At 35.8% G+C, this 27,594-nt stretch overlaps 1 protein-coding gene across 1 annotated transcript; it reads left to right on the top strand.

The window, feature by feature from the left end:
- The first annotated feature begins 991 nt into the window (after window positions 1–991).
- Window positions 992–26,320, top strand: LOC139708412 (uncharacterized). Its single transcript, XM_071620363.1, has 20 exons — window positions 992–1,003; window positions 1,807–1,973; window positions 4,560–4,651; window positions 5,570–5,643; window positions 6,542–6,652; window positions 7,019–7,210; window positions 9,649–9,771; window positions 10,235–10,360; window positions 11,695–11,752; window positions 12,282–12,337; window positions 17,519–17,710; window positions 18,084–18,206; window positions 18,659–18,784; window positions 20,053–20,110; window positions 20,663–20,733; window positions 22,025–22,216; window positions 22,772–22,894; window positions 23,337–23,462; window positions 25,106–25,428; window positions 26,012–26,320. The coding sequence occupies exons 4-20, from the start codon at window positions 5,610–5,612 to the stop codon at window positions 26,318–26,320; spliced, it is 2,343 nt and encodes a 780-aa protein (XP_071476464.1). The 5' UTR covers window positions 992–1,003; window positions 1,807–1,973; window positions 4,560–4,651; window positions 5,570–5,609.
- The last annotated feature ends 1,274 nt before the right edge of the window (window positions 26,321–27,594 follow it).

Here is a 27,594-nt window from a genome sequence, read left to right as displayed (position 1 = left end):
CAGATCATGTGGCCATCTCGTGGTTTAGAGAGGCTTTTCTCCAGGGTTCCGAGCAACCTGACGCAGCTTCTAGGTTTCTTCGTGGATGCAGTCCAAATGGCCGCCATGTGTCAGGACTGGGTAAGCACTGAAAAAATCTTTCCTTTTTTGATATAAATTGTCATTGTCTTCTTGATTACCCTAAAATTGATTGCCTTTATTACCTTGTCAGTCTTCTACATACCCTTTATTAGTTTTATTAGGGTATTGTACTCATCCATATCACATTATAAAATGTGCAGTTTGTACTTTCCTTGATGTACGAGACACAATTTAGCAGCTGCCTTGTTTAATCACAGATCTATTCCATGTGTAACAAAGGTGCACATGTTGACTTCAATAGTTAAATTCATTCTAGTTTAAGTTCTTATCAAAAAAATAAATGTGAAAGTGTGAAATTCAGATGAAATTTAAATATATTGTTATAACAGATGGTTGTGTTTCACTTTGCTTTGCAGAACACCATCATGAGCATTGAACAACTCTTTGATCTAACATCGGGTGTCCACTGAAAGAAAATTTTCCAAAGTATCTTTATATGCCTTCAAGTAATAGTGAGTGGTTAGCTGTACAGATAGCGCCATCTCTGAACTGAGAACCTGAGAAGTAGTGTGGTACAGTCGCCCAGGCACTAATTATGTTATTCCCCTGTATGCCCATAAGTTGAATATTCTCAGTCAATACATTTCCTCATTCCCGTCAAAATCCACTTTTGCAGACTTGACTGTGTGCAGTACTGGAAACTAGAGTTACACACCTCAAGTATGTGAAAATGCTCGAAATGTTGCTTGTTTCTCTGTCCTGAAGCAGATGTCTGTAGCTGATTTGATAGGCACACTTGTCCAGAGGGCTGCCAAGATATCCTCGAGACTTGGAGAGATGAGATCTGCCAGTAATCCAACAAAGACGAGAGATGAATATCAAAGGGCTTTCGTCAAGAAAGTGGCATCAATTGCCAAACAGAGTAAGTTGCTGTTCATGATGTATCCTAAAAAAAAGAGGGCAGTGTAGACACACAAGTAGATTTTCTTGTCAAGCTTGAGCTCTGATAGTCACTGGTTCGCTAAGAGAATTACTGAGATCTGTCAGACGTAGAGCATCTCTTTTTGTGGAAAAAAAAAGGGAAACAATTAACAACCATTACATTAAATATAAATGGTGGTTTCAGGTATCAGCTGGAAGTGGTACCAGTCTTAACTCAAGACACTATGAAACTCCCGATCTTTTCTTCACCACTCAGCACATCCATGTGGGTGAATTCTTTGCCAGTTGGTACGCTTTACTATATATGTGGCCTAAAACTACAGTCAGTGAAACGGGATCAGTAGGTAACCCATAAGTAGGTGTGTGTGTATGATTTATAAGAGTAAATTTGTTTTTAACCTTTGTCTTGTCATCTCAAAACTACATATGACATGATGTTATTGTTTTAGTGTAAAGATTTTTTATTCAAGAGAAATTAGTATGCCATGTTCAAGGCTGTATTTAGTGAATGATATGAAGATATTTAGGGCATATTGTATTTTTTAGAGGAACATCCAGTGATTACTGAATTACTCTTTTTGCTCTTTTAAGTTTCATTTTCATTTGACTATAATTAATCTTCCCTTCCTTTCCTCACCTTTGTTCTCATTCTTTTCTCTTCTCATTGTATTTATTTCTATAGGATTTCAACCTACCACAAACATGTAACATATAAGCTGTCTCATTAGCCTTTAAAGACCCTGTGATATGATATGAAAATCACTCTCTTTCTATATGTTTCAGATGATATTCCTAAGAGCAAGGCATGCCTGGAGACATTCCTGTCCCTGCTTAAGCCCAGCTGGGTGTGTCAAGGTGTGGCTGAAAGTTTCCTCCAGATCTACAGTGACCAGCTGGTGGCCGAGTCAAGTGCCTTCTGGGCTCACCAGCCCCTCACCTTGAAGAAGATTGTGAGTGCTGCAGATACTTGATTTAAATGACATGAGAAAAAGCAGGACGATGATACAGTTTGCTTGTTAAAGACCCAAGTATGTTTTCTATTGTGTGTGTGTGTGTGTGTGTGTGTGGAAAAATATCTGATAATATTATGTTAATTACTGTAACTTGTGAGAGCACTTTGATAGCAGTTAAAGGACAAGTCCACCTTCATATACATAAGGATTGAGAGAATGCAGCAATATTAGTAGAACACATCAGTGAAAGTTTGAGGAAAATTGGACAATCCGTTCAAAAGTTACGAATATTTTAAGTATCTGCGCAGTAACTGCTGGAAGAGAAGACTACTACAGTATATGTCACATGCATACAACTATATAAGGAAAATAAAAAGAGAATTTCACAAAACTTTACTTTTTGAATAAAGTGCACAGTTCTTCAACTTGCTACTGACGTATGTTAAAGGGACATTCCAGACGATTTCCATAATTTCACACCGTGTAGTACATAAATCGACAACTCCATGTATAGATTTGTGGAATTTATTGTGGATTTTGATCAGAGAAACAATACTTTGAAAAACCTTACACAAATTACACTGAACAAGGATGATGACATAGGAGGTTCACATATTTCAGAAATGTAGCAGTGAAATTCCATTACAATACCACTTGCTTGCGAGTTCACCTGCGTATAATCTATGCATGCCTTCTTCTTTTGTTCTGCTTCCTTGAGCCCCAACTCATGCATACTTATGGTGACTCTGCCATGTCATCATCCTTGTTCATTGCAATTCGTTCTAAATTTTGAAAATATTCCTATTATTCATCCTAGTTAGCATAAAATCTGAAACTCTGTCCTCAGTATAACTAATTTATAGTCGTTCAAATGCAAAAATCTGAAAATCATCTGGCGGTCTCCTTTAAGGGTAATATTATTCCCCCTGCCTTCTGAAAGAGAGAAGTCGAATGTTCTTTTGTTATGGGAGAAAAATGGAAATATGTTAAATTTTCTTTATTCTTTCTTTATATCGTTGTACTCATGTGACATCACAAGCTATAGTAGTCTTTTCACCCAGCCGTGACTGAGCAGAAACTTCAAAAATTCATACCTTTTTAACGGATTGTCCGATTTTGCTCAAACTCTCACTGTTGTGTTCTACTAATAATGCTGCATTCACTCAACCCACATGTCTATGAAGGTGAACTTGTCCTTTAAGTTTATTTCTTGTGAATCTGAAGTTCTAAGATTTCTCCCAATTTGCTTTAAAAAAAAAAAAAGAATAATTCACACCAAAGGAACAGCTAGGTAGCTTTCTTATTTTCTACTGCTTCTCTTCTGTTACATTCAAGCACCATTATTTTTGAGGGACTTGAAACCACTCGTGGGGGGGGGGGGGGGGGGGGCCTTTTTGGCCCCTCCCCCTTCAGATCTCGGTCGTGGATCACGCAATCCTACCGAAAATTTGCACTTTAAAAAGGTAGAAGCCAATGTAAGACTGTATAGTTAGATTTTTCAAATTTTTATTTATGTATTTTATATTAGTTAGTTTATCATACGGTAATTTATACAAAATTTTTTTTTGCCCATAAATCAAAAAATAAACCTCCAAGACTTAATTTTTTGGTGAAAATATTCTTTTCAATATCCTCAACAATAATATTGAACCAAAAATTCGGCTTCATAATTATTTCTTATGTATTTTATTGTTTATTGAATTTCTTATGTATTTCCCTGTTTTTTTACTATTTGTTTTTGTTGATTTTTTCGACAAAATTTGTCGTAGAAACTTTTTAAAGCATAATCAGGCTAGAATAAATCATTATCAGCCATTGAAAGTAAAAATATTTATTTTCATATGAATTGATTGCAAAAACACAATTTACGTTGGATTTGTATCCCAAATCACGTTTTTGAGCAATTTTTGGGTTGACAAATTTTTTTCAAAGGGGCGTGGCTTCAAAACGGTATGCCCAGGAGCAACAAATTTGGTCTCAGATGTTTCGAGATACTTGAAAGAAAAGAGTCATAAAATGTCGCGGCGAGAGCATCACACGTTGCGGAATAATCACGCGAAACATCGAGAGGGGGCCATTTTGCCCCCCCCCGGTTGGAATAGGGTTAATATAGATTTGTAACTGACATGAATTCCTGTGTTCAAAGTTTGTCTTGGTCATTATGAGGTTGACTCCTTATGTATAGATTTGGTTTACTCTCTACTCAGAATGTAGGGGTTTTTTATTCTGATTAAAATATTCAGCCACTATTCTTTAAATGGATGACATAGTGACTCACCCTCTTTCTTTGACTTGAGCTTAACAACTAAGAGTTGGACATATCTTTTATCATGTCTTTTCACAGTTAACATGCCTTGTTTCCAGACCCTGTTCTTTTTTATATTCAGCCCTACATTGTTGAAAAAAAAATATTACCCCACTTGAAAAAAAAAAAATAAAACAAAGGGATTCATCATCATTACAACAATTAAATAGTCTAAGATATTGTATTGTCTTCTAAAAGTAGGACAGAGGAGGCAATTCAAAAGAAAAAAAAAATCAAACAGTGCATTTTTTTCTGTTTTCCATTCTGCACAACCCCAGGTGTCTTACTACTTTTACTTTGCACCATGCCCTGTTCAGTCCATCAATGAGCAGGAAACGACAGGTGCAAGCTTGCCAACCAAAGCCATCAGGTATAATCTTCACCTTCCACAGCATCCGTTGATCCCTTCAACTAAAACTCTTTACCCCCAAGGGGAAAAAAAAACCTTTAAAAGAAATAGAAAAATATTCCTGACAGAATGAAACAAAAATGATAACAATCGGATAAGAAACAAGGAAGATGTGACATTTTGAAATTTCACATTTTTTTTCCGAAAGCATTATTTATAAGGACTGGTCCAGAAATGTTTCTGAAAAAAAAAAATTGAAATTTTAAAATGTTGTATCTTTTTGTCAATTTTTGTCTTTTTTGTATTGTTATATAGGAAATATTTTTCTCTTTCATAAAGTTTATTTATTTTGGGGTGGATTTCCTCTTTGAAGAAAGAGCCAAGTTAGCCTTCTCAAGGAGACTCTTGAATGCATACTGTTGACTATTGAAAGACTATTTGGTTTTGTTGCTGCAACTAGTCACCCAAACTTTTGCGCATACTTTACTTTTCTTTGTGAATTTTTATTGGCACTCAAAAGAAAAGTGTACAAAGTGAAACACACATGGATGTAGTTGTAGCTCTAGCTCTCCGCACGTTTTCAACATCTCACCAAGTCCTTACTACTTACATTCATCTATCGTGATATTGAATAATTCACGCAATATTTCATAATTAAGGAGTAATTATTCATCACCTATTTACATGGTGCAAAGATCAAATATAGTCTAGCTGAACCTTATCATGAAGAACTCAGTAATATATCCTTTTATCCAATATCCAATTACAGCAATTCACATCATACAAAATCTAGTTACAACTTTGTTGAATGCCAAAAGGTCAGAATATTCTAATTCATCTTATATTCTAATGAGCTCAAAACTTAAAAGAGCGTGTTTCCAAATTACTCAGATGTGATGAATCAGATTTTCATATGGCATGCTGCTCTTCCCTTCTCAGCCACAGCCAGAAATCAGAAAGATCCCAGACCACTCCAAAAATGAGCATGAAAGACAAGCAAAGAAATAGAAAAGGTGAGAAGCTACTGAGTAGAAATATGGTAATTACTGTTGTGATAAATGAAGTAAACTTCTTTCATCAGCATACTGCAGTAGCAATATCTGTCTTACTGGAGTTGGCAGGTATGGAGATGGACACCTAATGCTCCAATAGTATTGATGAAAAAGCAATATATTACAGAGTGTGGAAATCTGGTATTCTGATGTTTAGTCTGACATATATTCTCCAAAGTCAATGTACTGTGTAAATCAGACAGCAATATTTATGTATCCTATTCTAACAAGCCCAGAATACTGTGTATGCCATATATTTACAGACTCTAATTTTCCACTTATCAGGACTCTCCGACAGTGTCGCAAATGGTTAAATTCGCAACAGTACTGAACTGGGAATGTATGCATGCACATCAGATTCATGTTGTGATGACAGCTGATATTTTTGTGTGTTTCTAATATTGCGAATAACACCCAACTCGCAAAATTCACGAAAATAAAATCCTTGTGAAATATTCTGTACAGCATTTTAAAGAAAAGGTGATAAAAAATGTTCTTTAATTTTGGATACCAGCAAGTTACAAAACTTATCACTTAATCAAGCATGCATCAATCAATGTTTGACAGATGTTGATAAATCGCAGTGAAAATAGGATATTACTTTCCTTTAAGTGCTGTGCAGCTAAGCTGGAAAACTTTGGAGATTTCTGCAAGTGATGTACTGATGATTAAATGAATGCAAATCTGGATTTCATTTTATTTGTTACCAGCAACTAAAATAAACCCAAATATGCCTTTTCTTCGTGGGGATCATTACACTACAGTATCACCATTTGGTGTTCCAATTCAACCTGCATCAGATCAGTCTGCATGGTCAATATTTTGATTTGGATCTAATTTCTGTCCTGTACTTAATTAGGCCAGAGGTTGGTGTCAATGAAAAACAGCGAGGGAACAGCTGACATGAGGACAGCATTAGAGGGAACTGGAACAAAGAAGATCATGAATGTCAATCGTAGGAATATGAAAGGTGAGTGACTGACTAATAGAATGGTGGTCAAAGTCTTGAGCTATAGGGTAAACTACTTTACTCAACACAAATGCACTGTTTTCTTTTCAATTAATTCCCATAGCAAAAGAGTTTTTTTTTTTTAATTCCTTAAATCAAGTCCTATTTCCTCTTCTTCAAAATTGTTTATTTTCTCAACACAAAATCTCCTGCCTATATTCCTCATGTATCGTGTGTATGATTTACCCTGCAACTCCTTTTTTCTTCATTTCAAATTTTCGTAATTATGTTCACTCCTATTTATATTTATCAGTGGAAAAAGAGTTTTTTGTCATTTTGGTAAAATGGTCTAGATATCCAATCGTGCTGAAAACTCTATTCCATCAGGTGAAACTCCTCTCCATGTAGCCTGTATCAAGAATGATGTGGACAAAGTACGTCAGCTCCTGACCTCTCCAAACATTGATGTCAACACCCGGGACAATGCTGGATGGACCCCACTTCATGAAGCATGTAACCATGGCAACATTGAATGTGTGCGGGAGCTGCTCAATTTCCGTCCTGATACATTGGCATCAGGTGAGAGAAGAAAAAGATTTTCTTTTCTTTAGAGTCATGATCTTATAGCTCACATGATTATCTATGTTTTTCCTGCATTTGATCATCAATACTTTCTTGACATTTGTGAACAAAATGTAATTGAAGATCTCTTCAACAGAGGAGCAACATGCATTACATCTTTTCAATATGGGTGGGAATTACTCGCAATTATGATAAAAGTCCATATATGGAATTTTTTTATGCCTCCGCCATGAAGTGGTGCCGGAGGCATTATGTTTTTGGGTTGTCTGTCCGTCTATCCGTAATGAATTTTGTGGACAGCGTAACTAAAAAAACTTTTTTAGGTATCCTAATGAAACTTGGCATGTATGTGCATTAGAGGGTGAAGTTGTGCCTATCAACTTTTGGGTGCACATGCTCAAGGTCAAAGGTCAAAAGGTCAAGGTCAAATACATAAAATTTCACTATTTCCACCATATCTATGCAGTGCCTGAAGATATTTTCTTGAAACTTAGTGTATACATGTATTACCAAATTAAGATTCTCTGGTGAAAGTTTCGGGTCATGAGGTCAAAGGTCAAAGGTCAAAAGGTCAAGTAAAAAATTAAAACTTCACTTTTTTCTCCATACCATTGGAAATTGTTCAAGGTATCTTTGTGGAACATAGTATAGATATACATGTACTGACTGGTAGTGATTATCTAGATAATTTAGGGTTCATGGGGTCAAAGGTCAAGGGCAACACTTCAAAATTTTACTATTTCCCTCATATTTATGCAATGCCAGCAGGATTTTTTTTTATTACACTTGGTGAATGCATGTATAACCTGATCGAGATTCTCTGAAAACTTCCATTTTTTTTTCATTTTTTCATTTTTTTTTTTTGCCTCAAAGGTCAAAAGGTCAAAGATCAAGGGAAAGTGCTGAACTAACTTTTTCCTCCATATCTCGGAAGTGGCTCAAGTTATCTTGAAACTTACTACATATTTATGCATGTTCTGCCTGAAAGTGATTATCCTATGAATTTTAGGGTCAAGGCCAGATGAAAATGGAAACAATGTACTTTTTAATACAGAAATTGATCTTTTTCTTCATACCTTGAAAATTACTCAATTCATAAACTAATAATTTGGTCAAAGTCAAGCTAAAATCCTTAAATCCCCAAATACATGCTCTCCTATTCATCCAATTAAACCTAGGTCAAAAGGAAGGTGAACATTCAACACATTTGTGGCAAACTTGTCATTTTAATATTTTGCCAATTTTGTGAAAATGTAATCACACATTGTCCACATGTACTATAGACTATCATGCTTAATGGCGGAGGCATGCCAGTCGCCTTAGAGACATTTCTAGTTCAATTTTACAATTGATAAAGATTGGCTGTGTCCCAGCAATTTTACTTCAAAATTAAGGAACTTGATTTGAGAGTTAAATTGTTGCTGTAATGTAATTTCTGGCATAAAAAAAGAGAGAATATCTCACTGTACATGAACATAATTTTACTTGATATTCACAGATACATACAATTAGATCTAGTTCATAAGCTGTACTACAGAGCATGTAAAAAAAAGGTATACCAACTTCGGAGGGGCTGCCATTTCTTAATTGTCAGTTATGAATAGTACAATGCTTGTTGTAAGGAAAGAGATACAATTCCTCATGAGATCTGTCAATGAGAGGGGTCAGATCATCTGGCCAGCCTGCACGACTGCAGATTCGTGTTTTAGGATTTCTTCTAATGTTTTATGGTTCATAACCTTCAACATGGCCACGTTGTTGATATTTGGTCCTTCCCATTAAGGCGAAACCATTATCCGTTTTACTCTCTTCATATTCAAGACATGCCATTGTTTGCTAATGGGACAGTAACAAACAGAGAAAAATTGATTGTGTGGGTTGGCCTCTGTGGGAGCGACCAAATTTTCGGACCAAAGGCCATGTTAAAGGTTATGGACCATAAAATGTTATAGGAGACAACCTAACACAAACCCTTAACACAAAACCTAAACACAAACCTGCATTCATACAGGCTGGCCTATTTTGTAACTTTCCTTGACAAATCTCATCCATGCAGTGAGACACATACTGTACATGCATTGTTCCTTCACAATAATACGCAAACTTGGAAAAAGTGCAATTTGTCATTGTTGTCTTTAAAGTCCATGTTCTCTGTCATGCATGACAATTATTAACATAATTAGATACCAATGGAAAGAGGAAGAGTTCCTTTTTTCCTTATAACCAACATTGTGCTCTTCATAACTGACAGTTAAGAAATGGTAGCCCTCCAAAGTTGGATTATCTTTTTTGTGATACGCTCTGTATATCTTATTTCTTTTAAGTGACAAAAATTTAAGATCATGATCTTTTTTATTTCAAGTTGAGATTTCTAATTAAGCTCTTTGAAAGTGTTAAAAGAATGAAATTGAAAGGAAATATAATTTCTGTTTCAGGATCAAAAACCAGTGTCCCAGAGCTGGATATCTATCTCAATCCAGGATGTGGTACCACTGTTCTTCATGATGCTGTTGCCAACAACCATGTGGATGTTGTCAAGCTGCTAGTTGCTGTAGGAGGTGAGTGAAAGTTTGATTCAAAAATCTCTTCTTGATTTCAGACCATTTCCTGTTGATACAATACACTCTGTTTCAATCTTCTGTATATGGCACGTTCTGAAGTCTTTTAGTTAAATTACTTCTTTGTTTAATCTTATCACTTTATCACTCATGCATCAATCAAAGTTTGACAGATATTGATATATCACAGTGAAAATAGGATATTGCTTTCCTTTAAGTGCTGTGCAGCTATTATGCTAGAAAACTATGGGGATTTCTGCAAGTAGTGTGCTGATAGTTGAATGAATGCAAACCTTGATTTCACTGTACTCATTACCAGCAATATAGAATGAACCCAAATATGCCTTTTTTCGTGGGGATCATTACACTACAGTATTACCATTTGGTGTTCCAATTCAATCTGCATTGGATCATTCTGAATGACCAGTGGTTTGATTTGGATCTGTTTCTGTCCTGTGCATAGGTCAGAGGTTGGTGTCAATGAAAAACAGTGAGGGAGAGACTGTCTGGGACTTCTCCTTGACAGCAGACATGAGGACTGCTTTAGAGGGAACTGGACCATCTTCAGGTCACCAAGAAAATGAAGCAGGTAAAACTTCTGTTTAACAGAGCACTCTACGTCTGATTCTTATATTGGAATGATACCAAAAAAGTGTATGTAGATTGAGTGAATGCACGCAACAGGAGTAGAACATATTAGTGAAGTTTAAGTTGGTGGAACCCACCTTTTATTCATACCATCTTGTTTTACTTTGCGGATTTCTCAGCCATTTGAAAAACATTTTCATTAAATAAACTTTGAATTCCTTTAAGATTTGTCTGCTCTTTAATTTTATAAGTGGTTTCTAATTATCTTGTGTAAAGTTAAAATCTGCATCCCCCATCTCAACCAAAACTATGCCATCCCCTTAACTACATTTGCTTTAGCCAAAAGGTTGTATCAAAGTGGGAGGTATCATTCCTCCTTGTTTGTTTGTTTGTTCAGATCTTGAAATTTCATCAGCATGCATTAGAACATTCTGTACTCTCACATTGAATCCACATTCTCATGTTATTTTATGTTATATTCCACATACTAAGAATCTTGCTATAGGATTGGTCAAGAGCTGATCATGTGATTTAGCGTAGTTTTGCCCATCACATCACCTGAGAAGAAAAATTTGTTACACTCTATGATGATAGTCATTTTGTTTCGCTGATCTCTTAGTCCACACAGTCATAACACGTTATATCACTTACAGTTGTATGCGCAAAATAAAAGTGCGTTGCACTGTGGTCTATCATTTGATCTGGGTCAAGTGATAGACCACAGTGCAACGCACGTTTCTTTCGGTGCGCGATGCACTGAGCAAATTCATTGTTTTGCATCTACACGCATACGTCTAAAGTAAAGTACTGTACGTGGCCTAAGCCCTAAGGATACCTAAAGACAGCTGAAACGGTTTTAGATGTGGAATAAAATGGAATATATAGGACCTTAGATGTGGAATATAAAGCAAATAATCAACTTTTACTTTCAGGCAATGAGACAAACTATCACTTCCTCGGCGATCTGAATGTGCAAGCTGTCTTTCCTCAGCTGCGCTACGGAAAGATGGCTACATCCAGATCACCTCAGAAGTGATAGTTCCTCCCATCACCTTCACCAACATTGATTATTTGCTTACTACAATCATCACTTCACACAGAAAGAAGAGAAGAAAAAAGGAATTCAGAGCATGAGCAATGGATATCATTGAATGATTTGTCTTCCAACAAAAGGCTAGGAGGCTAGGAATTAAATAAAAAATTCTTGAATCAGTATCATTAAAAAATTCTTGAATCAGTATCATTAAAACATTATTGTTTACATTCTATAGATTCTCAGTTAAAAGCAACATTACGTAAGTACATCATTTTGTCCAATTAATTATCTCTTGTCAGCACTATACGTACAAGATGAACAGATGGACCCTCAACCAACTCCTGTAAAACAACCCAGGTAGGCTTATTTTTTCCATGGTTATTTGTTATCCAAACAAGCCTGACCAACTAACTTGGAGCAGAGATGTTAATGATTTCATAGTTGAATAGCATATTTCTACAGAAAGACAGTGCTGTGCAGTACATTGCATGAACATGAGTAGTCTCCCATTAATATCTTGTAATCTTTCTAACAATAATGCAACTTCAATATCCAATCCTCTGTAACTTGTTTTGACTTGAGTAGAAAGGCAGTGTGTTCCCAAATACCCCAAATCATTTTCTTATAACCCATTTTCGTCATTCATGAACCTGTAGGCTATAGTAATGAACAATGAACAAGAAGATATTTCTCTTTATATCATATAAACTGCTATTGTACTGAAATTTGAGCCAAGAGTGAAATTGCTGAATTCTTTAGAGTTTTTACCATTAAAAAAAAGAAGAGAGAGCATGTAGGCTGTAAAACTTGATACTAAAAGTGAGACAAAATATATAACACTCAGACTGATATTAAAGTGATATGATTTCATTCTTGTCAATGTTAGCTCTCAGCAACCAGAAAGATTGCAGACTACACCGAAGAGGAACATGAATGTCAAGCGTAAGAATATGAAAATTAGTAAAGCTACAGTCACTGTTCATACGAATTCTGGAGTTTGTGTGGTCACCGTAGGAAGAGAGGGTTTCGTACAAAGTTTGAAAATATCTTGAACAAGCCATCAACCAGGCTACGAACTTATGGACAGTCTACGCACGGTCTACGAACACTGGTGTTGTATGGCCTTCTTAAGAAGATCGTATGAAATTGTCTAGAATTTGTTTGTACGGCATTTGTAGCAGTTCTTAATGGGATTTGTGACTGAGCCATTACTGACAAATAAACGGTGGTCAAAGTCCTAAGCTATAGAGTAAATTTCTTTTCTCAACACAACAATTTTTTTTTCAGTGAATTCCTGTAAAGCAAAAGAGTTACTTTTTTGTGATCCTTAAAATAAAGTCTTTTTTTTTCTCTTCATCAAAATTGTCTATCGTCTCAAAACACAGTCTCCTGTCTATATTGCTCCTTTATTACTTCATGAGCCCTCTCGTCTTGTGTGTTGTGTGCATGTGTATTTTACCCTTCATTGTCTTTTCCTTCACCTCTTTCCCAGTCTTGTTTATGCCTCTTCCTGTAGGCCCTATATATTTCTTTGAAGTTTACCCTTCTTTTACAAGAGAGCTGCCTCATGTTTGTGTGTGTATTCCTCAAGCCCATGCACCGTAGGTGAGGGGATCAAGGGATCGCCTGCGGCGTCTGTCCGTCCGTCGTCTGTCCGTAACGCTACAAAAACTTCCATAACTCTTTACTCTGGGCCTCAATTGCAATCAAACTTCGAGGGAAGAGGGGTCATACAACCTCAAAGTCAAAGCTCACAGGCAGGGGTCAATGAACTTTAGGGCCCAATGTTAAGTTTTTATGGCGCATTTCTAATTATGGGTCATAGCTTTTGATCCATAAGTCCGTTTGTGACTAAACTTGGATGGTAGATGTCCCTTGGGGAGTGGATGATAACCACAAGGTCAAAGGTCACAAGCAGGGGTCATCAAACTTTTAGAGCCCAATATTAAGTTTTTCATGGCACGTTTCCATTATGGGTCATAACTTTTGATCCATAACTCCATTTGTGACTAAACTTGGATGGTAGATGTCCCTTGGGGAGTGGATGGTCACCACAAGGTCAGTGGTCACAAGCATGGGTCAACAAACTTTTAGAGCCCAATGTTAATTTTTTTATGGCGCATTTCTATTATGGGTCATAACTTTTGATCCATAGGTCCGTTTGTGACTAAACTTGGATGGTAGATGTCCCTTGGGGAGTGGATGGTCACCACAAGGTCGAAGGTCACAGGCAGGGGTCAACGAACTTTAATGGCCCAATGTTAAGTTTTTATGGCACGTTTCTTTTCTGCCATAAATTTTTACCCTTTTATATCTCTTTTTATCTGTTATATCTCTTTTTATGCATCCACCACTAAGTGGTGCCAGAGGCATTATGTTTTCGGGTTGTCCGTCCGTCCGTCCGTCCTTCCGTCCATCCTTCCGTCTGTCCGTAATGAATTTTGTGGACAGGGTAACTATATATCAAAACCTTTTGAGGTATCCTAATGAAGCTTGGCATGTATGTGTATTAGGGGGTGAAGTTGTGCCTATCAACTTTTGGGTGCACATGCTAAAGGTCAAAGGTCAAAAGGTCAAGGTGAAATACATAGAATTTCACTATTTCCATCATATCTAAGCAATGCCTGAAGATATTTTCTTGAAACTTAGTGTATACATGTATTACCCGATAAAGATTCTCTGGTGAAAGTTTGGGTCATGAGGTCAAAGGTCAAGTAAAGATATTAAAACTTTACCTTTTTTCTTTCTGTACCTTGGAAATTGTTCAAGGTATCTTCATGGAACATAGTATACATGTACTGACTGGCAGTGATTATGTAGAGAATTTAGGGTTCAAAGGGTCAAAGGTCAGGGGTCAAAGGTCAAGGGCAACACTTCAAAATTTTACTATTTCCCTCATGTTTATGCAATGCCAGCAGGATTATTTTTTTTTTACACTTGGTGTATGCATGTATAACCTAATAGAGATTCTCTGGAAAGGCTTTTTTTTCTTTTGTTTTTGCCTCAAAGGTCAAAAGGTCAAAGCTCAAGTGAAAGTGCTGATCTAAGTTTTTCCTCCGTATCTCGGAAGTGGCTCAAGTTATCTTGAAACGTACTACATATTTATGCATGTTCTGCCTGACAGTGATTATCTTATGAATTTTAGGGTCAAATGCCAGATGAAAATGGTAACAATTTACTATTCAATACAGAAATTGCACTTTTTCTCCATACCTTGAAAATTACTCAATGCATAAACGTATGAATGGGTCAAAGTCAAGTTAAAGTCCGTAAATCCCAAATACATGCTCTCCTATTCATCCAATTAAACCTAGGTCAAGGAAGGTGAACATTCAACACATTTGTGACAAACTTGTCATTTTAACATTTTGCCAATTTTGTGAAAATGTAATCACACATTGTCCACATGTACTATTTAGACCTGTTAGGAGAATCATGTGTTATGGCGGAGGCATACCAGTCACCATAGCGACATTTCTAGTTTTTAATCTGTTATAATTCGCGTACAATTTCTTGTACACGAATGGGTGAGACACATTATGGCACTTGCCTTGTTATATGCCTCCGCCACGCAGTGGTGCCTGAGGCATTATGTTTTCGGGTTGTCCGTCCGTCCGTCCGTTCGTCCTTCCATCCGTCCGTCCGTTCGTCCTTCCATGCGTCCGTCCGTCCATAATCAATTGTGTGGACAGCTTAACTTTAGAATCATTTGAAGTATTCAAATGAAACTTGGCATGTGTATGTATGAGTGAGTGAAGTTGTGCCTATCAACTTTTGGTTGCACATGCTCAAGGTCAAAGGTCAAGGCCAAATGCTGAAAATTTCACTATTTCGCCCATATCCATGCAATGCCAGAAGGTATTTTCTTGAAACTTAGTGTATATATGTAATACCAAATAAGGATTCTCCTGATAAAGTTTCAGGTCATGAGGTCAAAGGTCAAGGGTCAAAGGTCAATTCAAAATGTTGAAATTGTACGTTTTTTACCATATCTCGCAAATAGTTTATGGTATCTTCATAGAACTTATTATATATGCATAACTGACTGGCAGTGATTATCGAGGAAATTTGGGGGTCATGGGTCAAAGATCATGGGGTCAGGTCAAGGTAAACTCCTTAAAATGTCAGTTCTTCCCTCATATTTATGCAATGCCAGTAGGATTTTTCTTTGAATTTGGTATATAGATGTATTGTATTACCCAAAAGATATTCTGTTGGAATTTTCTTGCCAAAGGTCAAAAGGTCAAAGGTCAAGTGAAATAGCACTTTCACTTCTTTCTCCATATCTCTAAAATAACTGAAGGTATCATCATGAAACTTATTACATATTAATGCATGTTCTATCCTCTTATCCCCAAATACCTGCACTCTGACAATTTAGTCATTCATCCAATTAAACCTATAGTTCAGAGAAAGTGAACATTCAGTACATCTGTTACAAACCTCTCATTTTAATATTTTGCCAGTTATGTGAAACTGTCATCACACAGTGTCAAGACATTGTACTATAGACATATTAGGAGAACCTTGCATTTTGGCGGAGGCATAGGCCCTACCAGTCACCATAGCAACATTTCTAGTTGTTTTTGTGTGTGTGTTTCATCATTTCTCTTCCATTTTCAGCTTATTTGCTTTATTTCATTTGTTCAGTGATTAGCTGTTATTTATGCCGATTACAAACCCTGCTTTTCAGCAATCCCGGCCTCCATCAAATTTTTAACAGTATTCATTCTAAAAGTCAAAACATTCATTCTTTTTCAGTTCAGAGTATTTTCCTGTATTCCATTGTCATACTGAATTTATGTAATCATGCATGTGTATGTAAATATTTTACAGTAATTGCACTTTCGTTAGATATGAAATAAAATTCTAAATCTACAATCTAATGCCTCTGCCTGAGTTGGAGACACTGAAGCATTCTTGAGGGGATTGAGCCATAAAATGACTTATTTACTAAAGTCCGTTGACTATGTAGAATAGTGAACAACATTTAGAGATTTTATATCAAGTCTAATGGATTTTAGGGAAAGAGACACAATAAGCATTTTTTGCTACGATTGTCATACAATAAATGTTTCTGATATGAATAATTTGACTATGCAATGATCTTTTTGATTTTCTTACTTTAACCTTGGGTAATCTCTACAACAAAGTAAGTTTTAAAGTTATGATAATCATGTATAGAATAATTAAGTTCTCTTTATCCTTTCCTATAAGATTTAATATCACTAATGTAATTATAGTATTTATAGCTTTAATAAAGTATGTGAACAGCTATTGTATATTTTGCAAGCTTTTTATTCCGAATTTAGCAAATCAGGTTCTATTCGCGAAATCAAAGACACACAAAAATATTGACTCTGATCCCGATGTGAATGTGACGTACACTTGTACGTGTGTACAGTTCTCCCTTAAAGGTCCAGTTTACCTTTGGGAGCAGTGATTTACAAAATATTCAAGATATCACTTTTGATGCCTATTTGTAGGTCAGTTGTATTACAAAACATCCTACATATAAAATTTTTGCAATAAAGCCTAATATATAACGAGATATCACTATTTTTCTCATTAAACCATAACTGTAGACGGTTTAGTCTGGAAACATTTTGATTATAACTATTGTTCACACTTTGTACATCTAACAATACTTAACATCGATTATACTGATTCAAATTTTTACATTGTTTGTTTCTATCCCTAACTCACATTTTAGAACTATTTTGAAGCACTAATGCTGGGTTTTTGTTTCATCTGCAAATTAAATGCCTTTAAGTGCAGGGCTCCATGATCCCAAATCTAACCACTTGCAAAATCGTTGGGAATTCCCGATTCGCAAAAATTAAACTTTCTAACATATATGACGTATATAGTATATGCTTAGATATTGTCATTTCTGCCTTATGTTTAATGAGATGAAATCTTGTTCCATTATGAGCATCATCAAGCATTATGAACATTCTATTCGATAATGTCGAACTAACCACTGATTCAACTACATTTAAAGTTGTAGTAAATATGATCACTCATACTTATATTCATTAGTGGAATTGGGGGGGGGGGGGGGGGATTTGAGTTAGTCAAATGGTCTGATATCCAAACTTGCTGAAAACTCTATTCCATCAGGTGAAACTCCTCTCCATACAGCCTGTATCAAGAAAGATGTGGACAAAGTACGTCAGCTCCTGACATCTCCAGACATCGATGTCAATGCCCAGGACAATGCTGGATGGACCCCACTTCATGAAGCATGTAACCATGGCAACATCCAATGCATGCAGGAGCTGCTCAATTTCCGTCCCAATACATTGGCATTAGGTGAGAGAAGAAAAGATATTCGGCAGTTTAGGAGTACATAAAGATGGAAAGTCTACATATGAAATTGTTCAATTTCACAATTAGTAAAGATCCACTATATCACTGCATTTTCATATACTGTAGTGTACAATTAGAAAATATTACTTGAATTGGTAATGTGGTTCTGTGTAAAAAATTTGGGGGAAAATCAGTTTGTACAATGACAGTGGTATGATTAGATGTGGCTCATTGTTTGTATGTTAACATATCTTTAAAAAACAGGAAGCCTGTGAGAGTAAAATGTTTTCAACAGGATTTCTAATGAAGTTTTTTGTTTTGTTTAAGTGTTTAAATAAAAAGGAAAATTAAAAAGAAAAAAATATCTTTATTTCAGGATCAAAAAGTGCTGTTCCCAAGTTAGATCTCTATCTCAGACCGGACTGTGGTACTACTGTCCTTCATGATGCTGTCACCAACAACCATGTGGATGTTGTCAAGCTGCTAGTTGCTGTAGGAGGTGAGTGAAAGTTGGATTCCAGAATTTCATCTTGATTTCAGGCCATGCCATATTGATTCAAAATACTTTCTGTTTCAATCTTCCGTATATAGCACCTTCTGATGTCTTTTGGTAAGTAAAATTAGTTTCTCATTTGAACTTATCACTATAGTGATTCATGCATCTATGAAAATGCAACAGATGTTAATGAATTGCGGTGTAGATATGTTGTGCATCTACTTTGGAAAACTTCGGGGATTTCTGCAAGTGTAGTACGTAGTACTGATGATTGAATGACATTAATGCAAATCTTGGTTTCACATTACCTTTTCTAAGCAATATGAAGTAGACCCAAATGTAGTTTCTTTTCGTGAGGATTACTCTGCAGTACGTGTTACCATTTGGTATTCCAATTCAACCTGCACAGAAGGGAGAGTATTTTGATCTGGATCTGATTTCTGTCCTGTACATAGGTCAGAGGTTGGTGTCAATGAAAAACAGCGAGGGAAAGACTGTCTGGGACTTCACCTTGACAGCAGACATGAGGACTGCTTTAGAGGGAACTGGACCATCTTCAGGTCACCAAGAAAATGAAGCAGGTAAAACTTCTGCGTAATAAAGGACTCTACATCTAATTCTTATATTGGAATAATACCAATAAAGTGTATGTAGATTGAGTGAATGCATGCAACAGGAGTAGAACATATCAGTGAAGTTTTAGTTACGCCTCTGCAGAATGCGATGGCAGTACCAAAATTTTAAAAATTTCTAAGTTTTGAATAGATCGTCAGATTTCCCTCAAATTTTGCTGATGTGTTTTTTACTGATATTGCTGCATTTACTCAACTCAGATACATTTGGGTATCATTTTTTCTGAAAGAGATAGTATAGCTTCAGTGGTAATCCAGGGCTGGCAAGATTCCAACTTTTTTGTGAGCAATTAGAAGCTTATGAAATGTGAAAGAGCATGTATTCTAAAAAGAATTCGAAATTTATTTGTTGTAAATTGGTTTTGAAATCTTGCTGGAAAGAACATGTATTCTAAGAGAAATTTGATATATATTTGATGAAAATTGGTTCTGAAATCTTCCTGAAAAGAGCATGTTTTCTACGAGAAATTCGAAATTTATTTGATGGAAATGTGGTTTTCAAATCTTGCTGAAAAGAGCATGTATTTTAAGAGAAATTCGAAATTTATTTGATGAAAAATGGTTTTGAAATCTTGCTGAGATATTCAAAAACGAAGAGGTCATCATAAAAGGTGGGACCACCTTATTTTACTTTGTGGATTTCTCAGCCATTTCAAAACCCATTTTCATCCAATAAACTTTGAATTCCTATTAGAATTGTCTGCTCTTTGATTTTATATGTGGTTTCTCATTATCTTGTGTAAAGTAAGAACCTGCATTCCCCATCTTAACCAAAACTATGCCATCCCTTTAACTACATTTGTTTGAGCTAAAAGGTTGTTTCAAAAATGGGAGGTATCATTCCTCCTTGTTTGTTTGGTTTTTGTTTTTGTTTTTGTTTTTGTTTGATTGCTTGTTTGTTTGTTTGTTTGTTTGTTTGTTTGTTTGTTTGTTTGTTTGTTTGTTTGTTTGTTTAGATCTTGAAATTTCATCAGCTTGAGAACAAGCTGTCCTCTCACATTAAATCCACATTTTCATATTATTTTATACTACGATCATCACTTGACACAGAAGGAAGAGAAGAAAAAAGGAATTCAGAGCATGAGCATGGGATGTCATTGAATAATTTGTCTTCCAACAAAAGGCTAGGAATTAAATAAACAATGCTTAAATCAGTATCATTAATACAGTTAAAAGCAACATTGCATCATTTTGGCCAATTAATTATCTCTTGTCAGCACTATACGTACAAGATGAACAGATGGACCTCGTACCAACTCCTGTAAAACAACCCAGGTAGGCATATTTTTCCCTGGTTATTTGTTATCCAAACAAGCCTGACCAACTAACATGGAGCTGAGATGTTAATGATAACAGAGATGAATAGAACATTTCTACAGAAAGACAATGCTGTGCAGCACATGAACATGATTAGTCTCCCATTAATATTTAGTAATCTTCCTAATAATAATGCAACTTCAATATCCAATCCACTGTAACTTTCTTTGAGTTGAGTAGAAAGACAGTGTGTTCCCAATTACTCCAAATCATTTTCTTATAACCCATTTTCGTCATTCATGAATCTGTACGCTAGTAATGAACAACAAATAAGAAGATATTTCTCTTTATAACATATAAACTGCTATCTTAGTGAAATTCAAGCAAAGAGTGAAATTGTTGAATTCTTTAGAGTATTTACCATTAAAAAATCATTAGAGAGTGTGTACGCCTAATTAAACCAATTAATTTTAATTGTTTTGCTGTAAAAGTTGATACCAAAAGTGAGACATAATGTCCAACACTCAGACTGATATTAAAGTGATATGATTTCATTCTTGTCAATGTTAGCTCTCAGCAACCGGAAAAACCGCAGACTACACCAAAGAAGAACATGAATGTCAAGCGTAAGAATATGAAAGGTGAGTAAGTGACAAATAGAATGGTGGTCAAAGTCCTGAGCTATGGAGTAAACTACTTACCCCAACACAGCAATGCATTTTTTTCAGTGAACTCCTATATAGCAGAAGAGTTATATTTTTGTAATCCATAAAATCAGGTCCTTTTTTTTTTTCTCTTCATCAAAATCGTTTTAAGGTACCATCTCAAAACACAATCTCCTGTTTATATTGTTCCTTTAATACCTCATGCACCCTCTCATATGTGTCATGTGCTTGTGTATTGTTACCCTTCAACTTCTTATCCTTCACTTTTTCCCCATCTTGTTTATGCCTCTTCCTGTTTATATTTCTTTGAAGTTTACCCTTCTTTTACAAGAGAGCTGTCTCATGTTTGTGTGTGTTTGTTTTGTCATTTCTCTTCCATTTCAGCACTTTGCTTTATTTCATTATTTTAGTAATTACCTGTTATTAATGAAAATTACAAACCCTGCTTTTCGGCTATCCCTTTCATATAATTTTTAACAATATTCATTCTAAAAGTCATAACATTTATTCTTCTTTAGTTCAGAATATTTTCCTGTATTCCAATGTCGTACTGAATTTATGTAATCATGTATATTTTACTGTAATTGTACTTTTCTTGGATATGAAATAAATAAAATCTAAATCTGAAATTAATGCCTCTGCCTGAATTGGAGGCACTGAAGTATTTTTGAGGGGATTGATTTATAGAGTGACTTATTCACCAAAGTTCTTCGACTATGTAGAATAGTGAACAATATTTAGAGATTCTGTAACAAGTCTAATGTATTGTAGGGAAAAAGACACAAAAAGCATACAATTAATGTTTCTGATATGTCAATGAATACTTTGACCATGTAATGATCAGTTTGATTCTCTTACTTTTACCGTGGGTAATCTCTACAACAAAGTAAGTTTTTAGGTTATGATAATTATGTATAGAATAAGTTCTCTATATCCTTTCCTGTAAGATTTTATATCACTAATGTAAAATATAATATTATAATATTTATAGCTTTAATAGAGTATGTGAACAGCTATATGGTTAGATATTGTCATTTCTGCCGTATTTTTAATGAGATAAAATCTTGTTCCCCGATGAGCATCATCAAGCATAATGGACAATCTATTCGATAGTTAACGTCCAACTATCAACTGATTCTACTACATTTAAAGTTGTAGTAAATACGATCACTTATACTTATGTTTATCAGTGGAAAATAGATTTTTCGTCTCTTTACTTGGTAGAATGGTCTGATATCCAAACTTTCTGAAAACTTTATTCCATTAGGTGAAACTCCTCTCCATGTAGCCTGTATCAACAATGATGTGGACAAAGTATGTCAGCTCCTGACATCTCCAAACATCGATGTCAATGCCCGGGACTATGCTGGATGGACCCCACTTCATGAAGCATGTAACCATGGCAACATCCAATGCGTTCAGGAGCTGCTCAATTTCCGTCCTGATATGTTGGCATCAGGTGACTGGAGAAAAGATTTTCTGCAGTTTAGAAATAACAATATTATTCATTCCCCATTTTTGTAACAATCACTTGTTCACCCACATTTGTCTTGTGATTCGATAATAACACACTAGGCCCTACTGTAATGACATTTTATAATATGAATATATAAAAGTTAAGTTCTCCATAAACAGACAAGCTAAGTGCACTATCTCCCTTTGATTTGGTACAAATTTGTCATAAAGATGGAAAGTCTACATATGAAATTGTTCAATTTCACAATTGATGAACATCCACTGTATCACTGTATTTCTATATACTGTCGTACCACATACAATTATTATCAGTATAACTTGAATTGGTAATGTGGTGCAATATACAAAATTTTTGGGGAAAATCAGTTTGTGCAATGGCAGTTGTATGATTAGATGTGGCTCAAAACTTGTATGTGACCTGATCTTTAAAAAAGAAGAATGTGAGAAGAAGAATATTTTCAAGTCAGGATTTCTAATGAAGCTTTAATTTTAGTGTTTAAAAAAAGAAAATTAAAAGGAAAAATTATCTCTATTTCAGGATCAAAAACAGATGTTCCCAAGTTAGATCTCTATCTCAGTCCGAAATGTGGTACCACTGTCCTCCATGATGCTGTGGACAACAACCATGTGGATGTTGTCAAGCTGCTAGTTGCTGTAGGAGGTGAGTGAAAGTTTGATTCAAAAATTTCATCTTGATTTCACTAGGCCATGTCATATTGATATAAAATACCCTCTATTTCAATCTTCTGTATATAGCACCTTCTGAAGTCTTTAAGTAAAAGTAGTTCCTCATTTGAACATATTATAGTGATTCATGCATCTATCAAAGTGTGACAGTGAAAATAGGATATTGATTTCTTTTGAGTGCTGTTCAGCTATGCTGAAAAACTTTGGGGATTTCTGCAAGTGTTATACTGATGACTGAATTGAATTAATGCAAATATGGGTCTCACTGTACTTGTTCCAAGCAATATGAAGTAGACCCAAATGAACTGTTTCTTTGTGAGGATCATTACTCTGCAGTGTTACCATGTGGTATTCCATTTCAACCTGTACAGAAGGGAGAGTATTTTGATTGGATCTAATTTCTGTCCTGTACATAGGTCAGAAGTTGGTGTCAATGAAAAATAGCGAGGGAGAGACTGTCTGGGACTTCCCCTTGACACCTGACATGAGGACTGCTTTAGAGGGAACTGGACCATCTTTGGGTCACCAAGAAAATGAAGCAGGTAAAACTTCTGTGTAACAGAGCACTCTACGTCTGATTCTTAAATTGGAATGATACCAACAAAATGTATGTAGATTGAGTGAACTCACGCAACAGGAGTAGAACGTATCAGTGAAGTTTGAGTTACGCCACTTTTGAATGGATTGTCAGATTCAGATTCAGACCAGTTCAGATATAGTACAAAACAGTCTGTTTACCATTTATCTGTTGACAATGCCTTGTCTAGTTTGTGGGTAGCTTACTGCAGATAGTTGTATTGGTGAGTGCATTGATTAATGCATAGATCACATCCAGAAGATGCTGATAGGCTCTACTGTAATGACATTTATGAATATATAAAAGTTAAGTTCTCCATAAACAGACAATCTAAGTGCACTATCTCCCTTTGATTTGGTACAAATTTGTCATAAAGATGGAAAGTCTACATGACATTAGGATATTGACTTATCTATGGTTAAACTGGAAAGAGCATATCTATATGAATGGCATATACTGTGAGTGGCATGTATAAACCCGTTGAAGATGCCTGGGCTAATGATGGGCTGCAAAACATGCATTTCCCATGGACACCTGCCCGATTATACTTGGGCCTAGTCTTCAACGGATTATGGGTAAATTGTAATGAGAATCTGTTGTTATAAACCTCTTGTTTGTTCACAGCAGTGTGAAATGAATTCAAATGTACCATTTGTTCATATGAAGACCAGTACTGTTGTGTTTATGATATTGTTTATAATCTATAGTCACAACAACCAGAGGAGGATGAAACCATATTTCATAATCTAGTATGTTTCTATCTTGCACACAATATAGGCCAGAGGCTTTTATCTTTGCATAGAAATGCAATCAATAGCAGTGATATGCACTCTAGAAGTAGCATATTGTTATCATTATTATCATCATTATTATCATTATTAGTAGTAGTAGTAGTAGTAGTAGTAGTAGTGTAGATAGTAGGTAGTAGAAGGACATCATTATCACCTTCATTATCTGTCTATCAACCTATCCATATATATATATATATATATATATATATATATATATATATATGTATATATATATTACATATATATATATATGTATACATTTATTTGTATAATATATATTTGTATATACATACTTACATATACATATTCATATACATATATATATATATATATATATATATATATATATATATATATATATGTTGATAAGGTAGTCCACGTGTTGGCAAGATAAAAAGATAAGTAACAAAGCTGCAACAAAGTTCATGCTGTATTCACCAACGGTTTATTTCTTCACACAAATTTTCGAGCGTCTCGCCGCCCTTTCTCAAGTGTTGATACTGAGAGAACAATAACAAAATTAAGCCATAACAATATATTGCAACCGTGTTACCAAGGATGCGCGCTTTAACGCATCAATGCTAGGCATCCTAACACCCAGCGCGCATCCTGGCAACAGTGCAATGTTACGTCATAATGAAATTACAATGAGTATAAAGCATACATGAAAAAACTTGGCACGACTGATACAGAAGGATACTGTCTACCCGCAACGACCCATCTACGTTTCTCATTACGCGCCTTTGGTCCATTATAGACTTCTATACTATATATATAGTATATATATTATATATACTATATCTGTTTGTCTGTCCAGCATCAGCACACCTTGTTCCAGACTGTGAGAGACCAAGATTAGCACAGCCAGCTCCAGACTGCAACATCAGAAACAGTGAAGGGAATTACTCCAATAATCTCCTGCCCCATCCGAGCCAGTACTGTCTCTTCTTTAGAACCCCTGGGGACAGCAGCAGCAGCAACAGGGGCTCATCCATCCCCCTGGAGGAGCTGGAGAAGTTTGTGGTGACTCTGATGTTCTTGTTGCAGAGCTACATCAAGACACAAGACCTCCATACTAGGGCCCAGGGTAGAGTGGATCTCTCCATTGTCTTGGAACAGTCCAGGCAGAGGAAGAACAAGGTGAGTTAATCAAACCCTTATCTCTCTATGTAATGGATAGTTTTTATTTCCTGTTGCTTTATTGTGTCAACTGTACGGCTCATATAGCCATTTTCCATGTTGCATAGTCCATGATAACCCATTGAGGAAGGGCTAATTTTGCTACAACATGCATTTCCCATAGACACTCAAGACACTGAGTATACTCAGGATTCATCCTCAATGGGTTAATATAGTTTAATTCAAGTCATACACCGGGTCAGTTCATTCTTTCATATTACCATTCATCTCCTCTTCCTGCAGTAGATGACACATTTAGTGGATGCTATGTTTGAAAAGAAGATGGGAAGAGTGAAAGAATACATGTATTGATAATTACTTGTATCTATAGCCACATACATAATAACTAAATGGACGTATTCTAGTTTTGCTCTGCATTATTAGGACTACTGAGGTTACTGAATGAGTGATGTAACCTGGCGAAACTGACTGTGCCGGAGTTCCGTGTTAATTAAGTAGCTTTTAAAAATCATGATCAGCTTAAAAAGTTTGGTTATCCAGAGAAATAATGACATCGAATATCTAACCCATCTGATTTGACCAGCCTTCCTTCCAGGCAGCTGGGAAGTCAACTAGTTCAGCTACAGCTGGTGGAGGACAACCCTCCAGTCAACAGCACAACAATGCCTTTACCGACAGCACCTCATCACGTGACACCCTTCAGGGGGACAGTGAGGTGTATGCGGACCTGAGTCGGTACATGGAGGGCTTCAAAGCCCACCTCCGTCAGCTTGGACTCGCCATGATGGACATGCCCAGGGCGCAGGAAGGGATGTCTACCCGCAACGACCCATCTACGTTTCTCATTACGCGCCTTTGGTCCATTATAGACTTCTATGCAGGGCACGTGTGATGTACAGCCGATGATTCCCATTATAACGAAGCTAATAAGTCCTCAGGACTAGCAGTTTTATTTCATTCACATCAAAATTTCATTAAATCTGAACAAAGAAAGTGTATTGATATCGAGATGATAATTTTGGACCCTGAAATTTACTTCGTTGTATCTGAAATTTTGTTATTTATAACGGTGTTCGCTTCCAGGATCGAGTGCAATGTACATTTTGTGAATCACGTACACTTCACATCTCATGAATCCCAAGAGAGACATCATGGTTGCATTTTATGTTGTTACCTAATAGGGGCTATAGGATTGTGAATGGTTAATTTGATTGTTTCATTTTATGCTATTCAGGTATCAGTGCTCTGCGTGGAGAACCATCAAATGTCTACAAAATTAATTTTGTACCTGTATATCATATAACACTGCCCATTGAATTTTGCCCATGATAATGTTATACTTGTAATTGTTGGTATTATCCTTTCTAAGAAAGATGAAACCAAATTCCTTGGTATAATACTATTATTCATTTAACTTGGAAAAATTATTTTGATGATATACTTTCTAGTATCTCAGAAGGAGCAGGCATATGCCCCCCCCCCCCCCCCGAAAAATAAATCTTGCTGTATATTATTTAATGTGTGTATCATATATTCATGTACTCTGTATTATTTGTTTGTTGAAATTGTCCCTTGATCGTTTTGTCATTTATATCACGTTATTGCCGAAAACATTCATTCTGAAATAAATGCAGAAATGTGTCTGCATTACTGTGCAAACAAACAAACAAACAAGCAAACAAATAAACCAAATTCTTGCCCACGTACCACACGTGCCATGTTCGATTTCTCATCATCTTACAAGAATCAGTGTAAACATCACAGAGAGTTCATGCATCCTTTATAGTGATGTCACAAAGGGTGTATGGTCTTGAATTGTGATGTATAGCTGAATAATGAAACTGCAGTGTGAGACAGTAAAGTGCTACAACTTAAAATGTGATGGCAGGGTGGCTCAGTTCATAGCATGTCTGCCTTACTGTAAAATGGCTTGAACTATGGTCACTTGCTTCTTGATCAAAGCAGTTGCTTGGCAATGAGTATAGTCTTTCACATATGGTGATATGGATATGATACCAAATTTGATTTCACACAGGGAGAAGTGAAGTATATTATGTATAATCTCTCAGATGCATTTATCGTCATCAATAATATAAAGCATATTTGATAATAGTGAATGTGCCTGTTTATATTTTCACAGTTTACATAATGGCAGTCTTTTGAAGG

This window comes from Diadema antillarum, unplaced genomic scaffold, assembly GCF_040938485.1.
Source record: "Diadema antillarum isolate AM-2024a unplaced genomic scaffold, OU_Dant_1.0 seq00001334_RagTag, whole genome shotgun sequence".
Taxonomy (NCBI): Eukaryota; Metazoa; Echinodermata; class Echinoidea; order Diadematoida; family Diadematidae; genus Diadema; species Diadema antillarum.
This window is presented reverse-complemented; position numbering and strand designations above follow the sequence as displayed.

Bases quoted from the DNA above. Each gene is read 5' to 3' on its own strand.
- LOC139708412 (XM_071620363.1), top strand. From the start codon at position 5,610: ATGAGCATGAAAGACAAGCAAAGAAATAGAAAAG. The intron at 5,644-6,541 runs GTGAGAAGCTAC...GTACTTAATTAG, and splicing joins CAAGCAAAGAAATAGAAAAG to GCCAGAGGTTGGTGTCAATG. The intron at 20,111-20,662 runs GTAGGCATATTT...TGTCAATGTTAG, and splicing joins ACTCCTGTAAAACAACCCAG to CTCTCAGCAACCGGAAAAAC.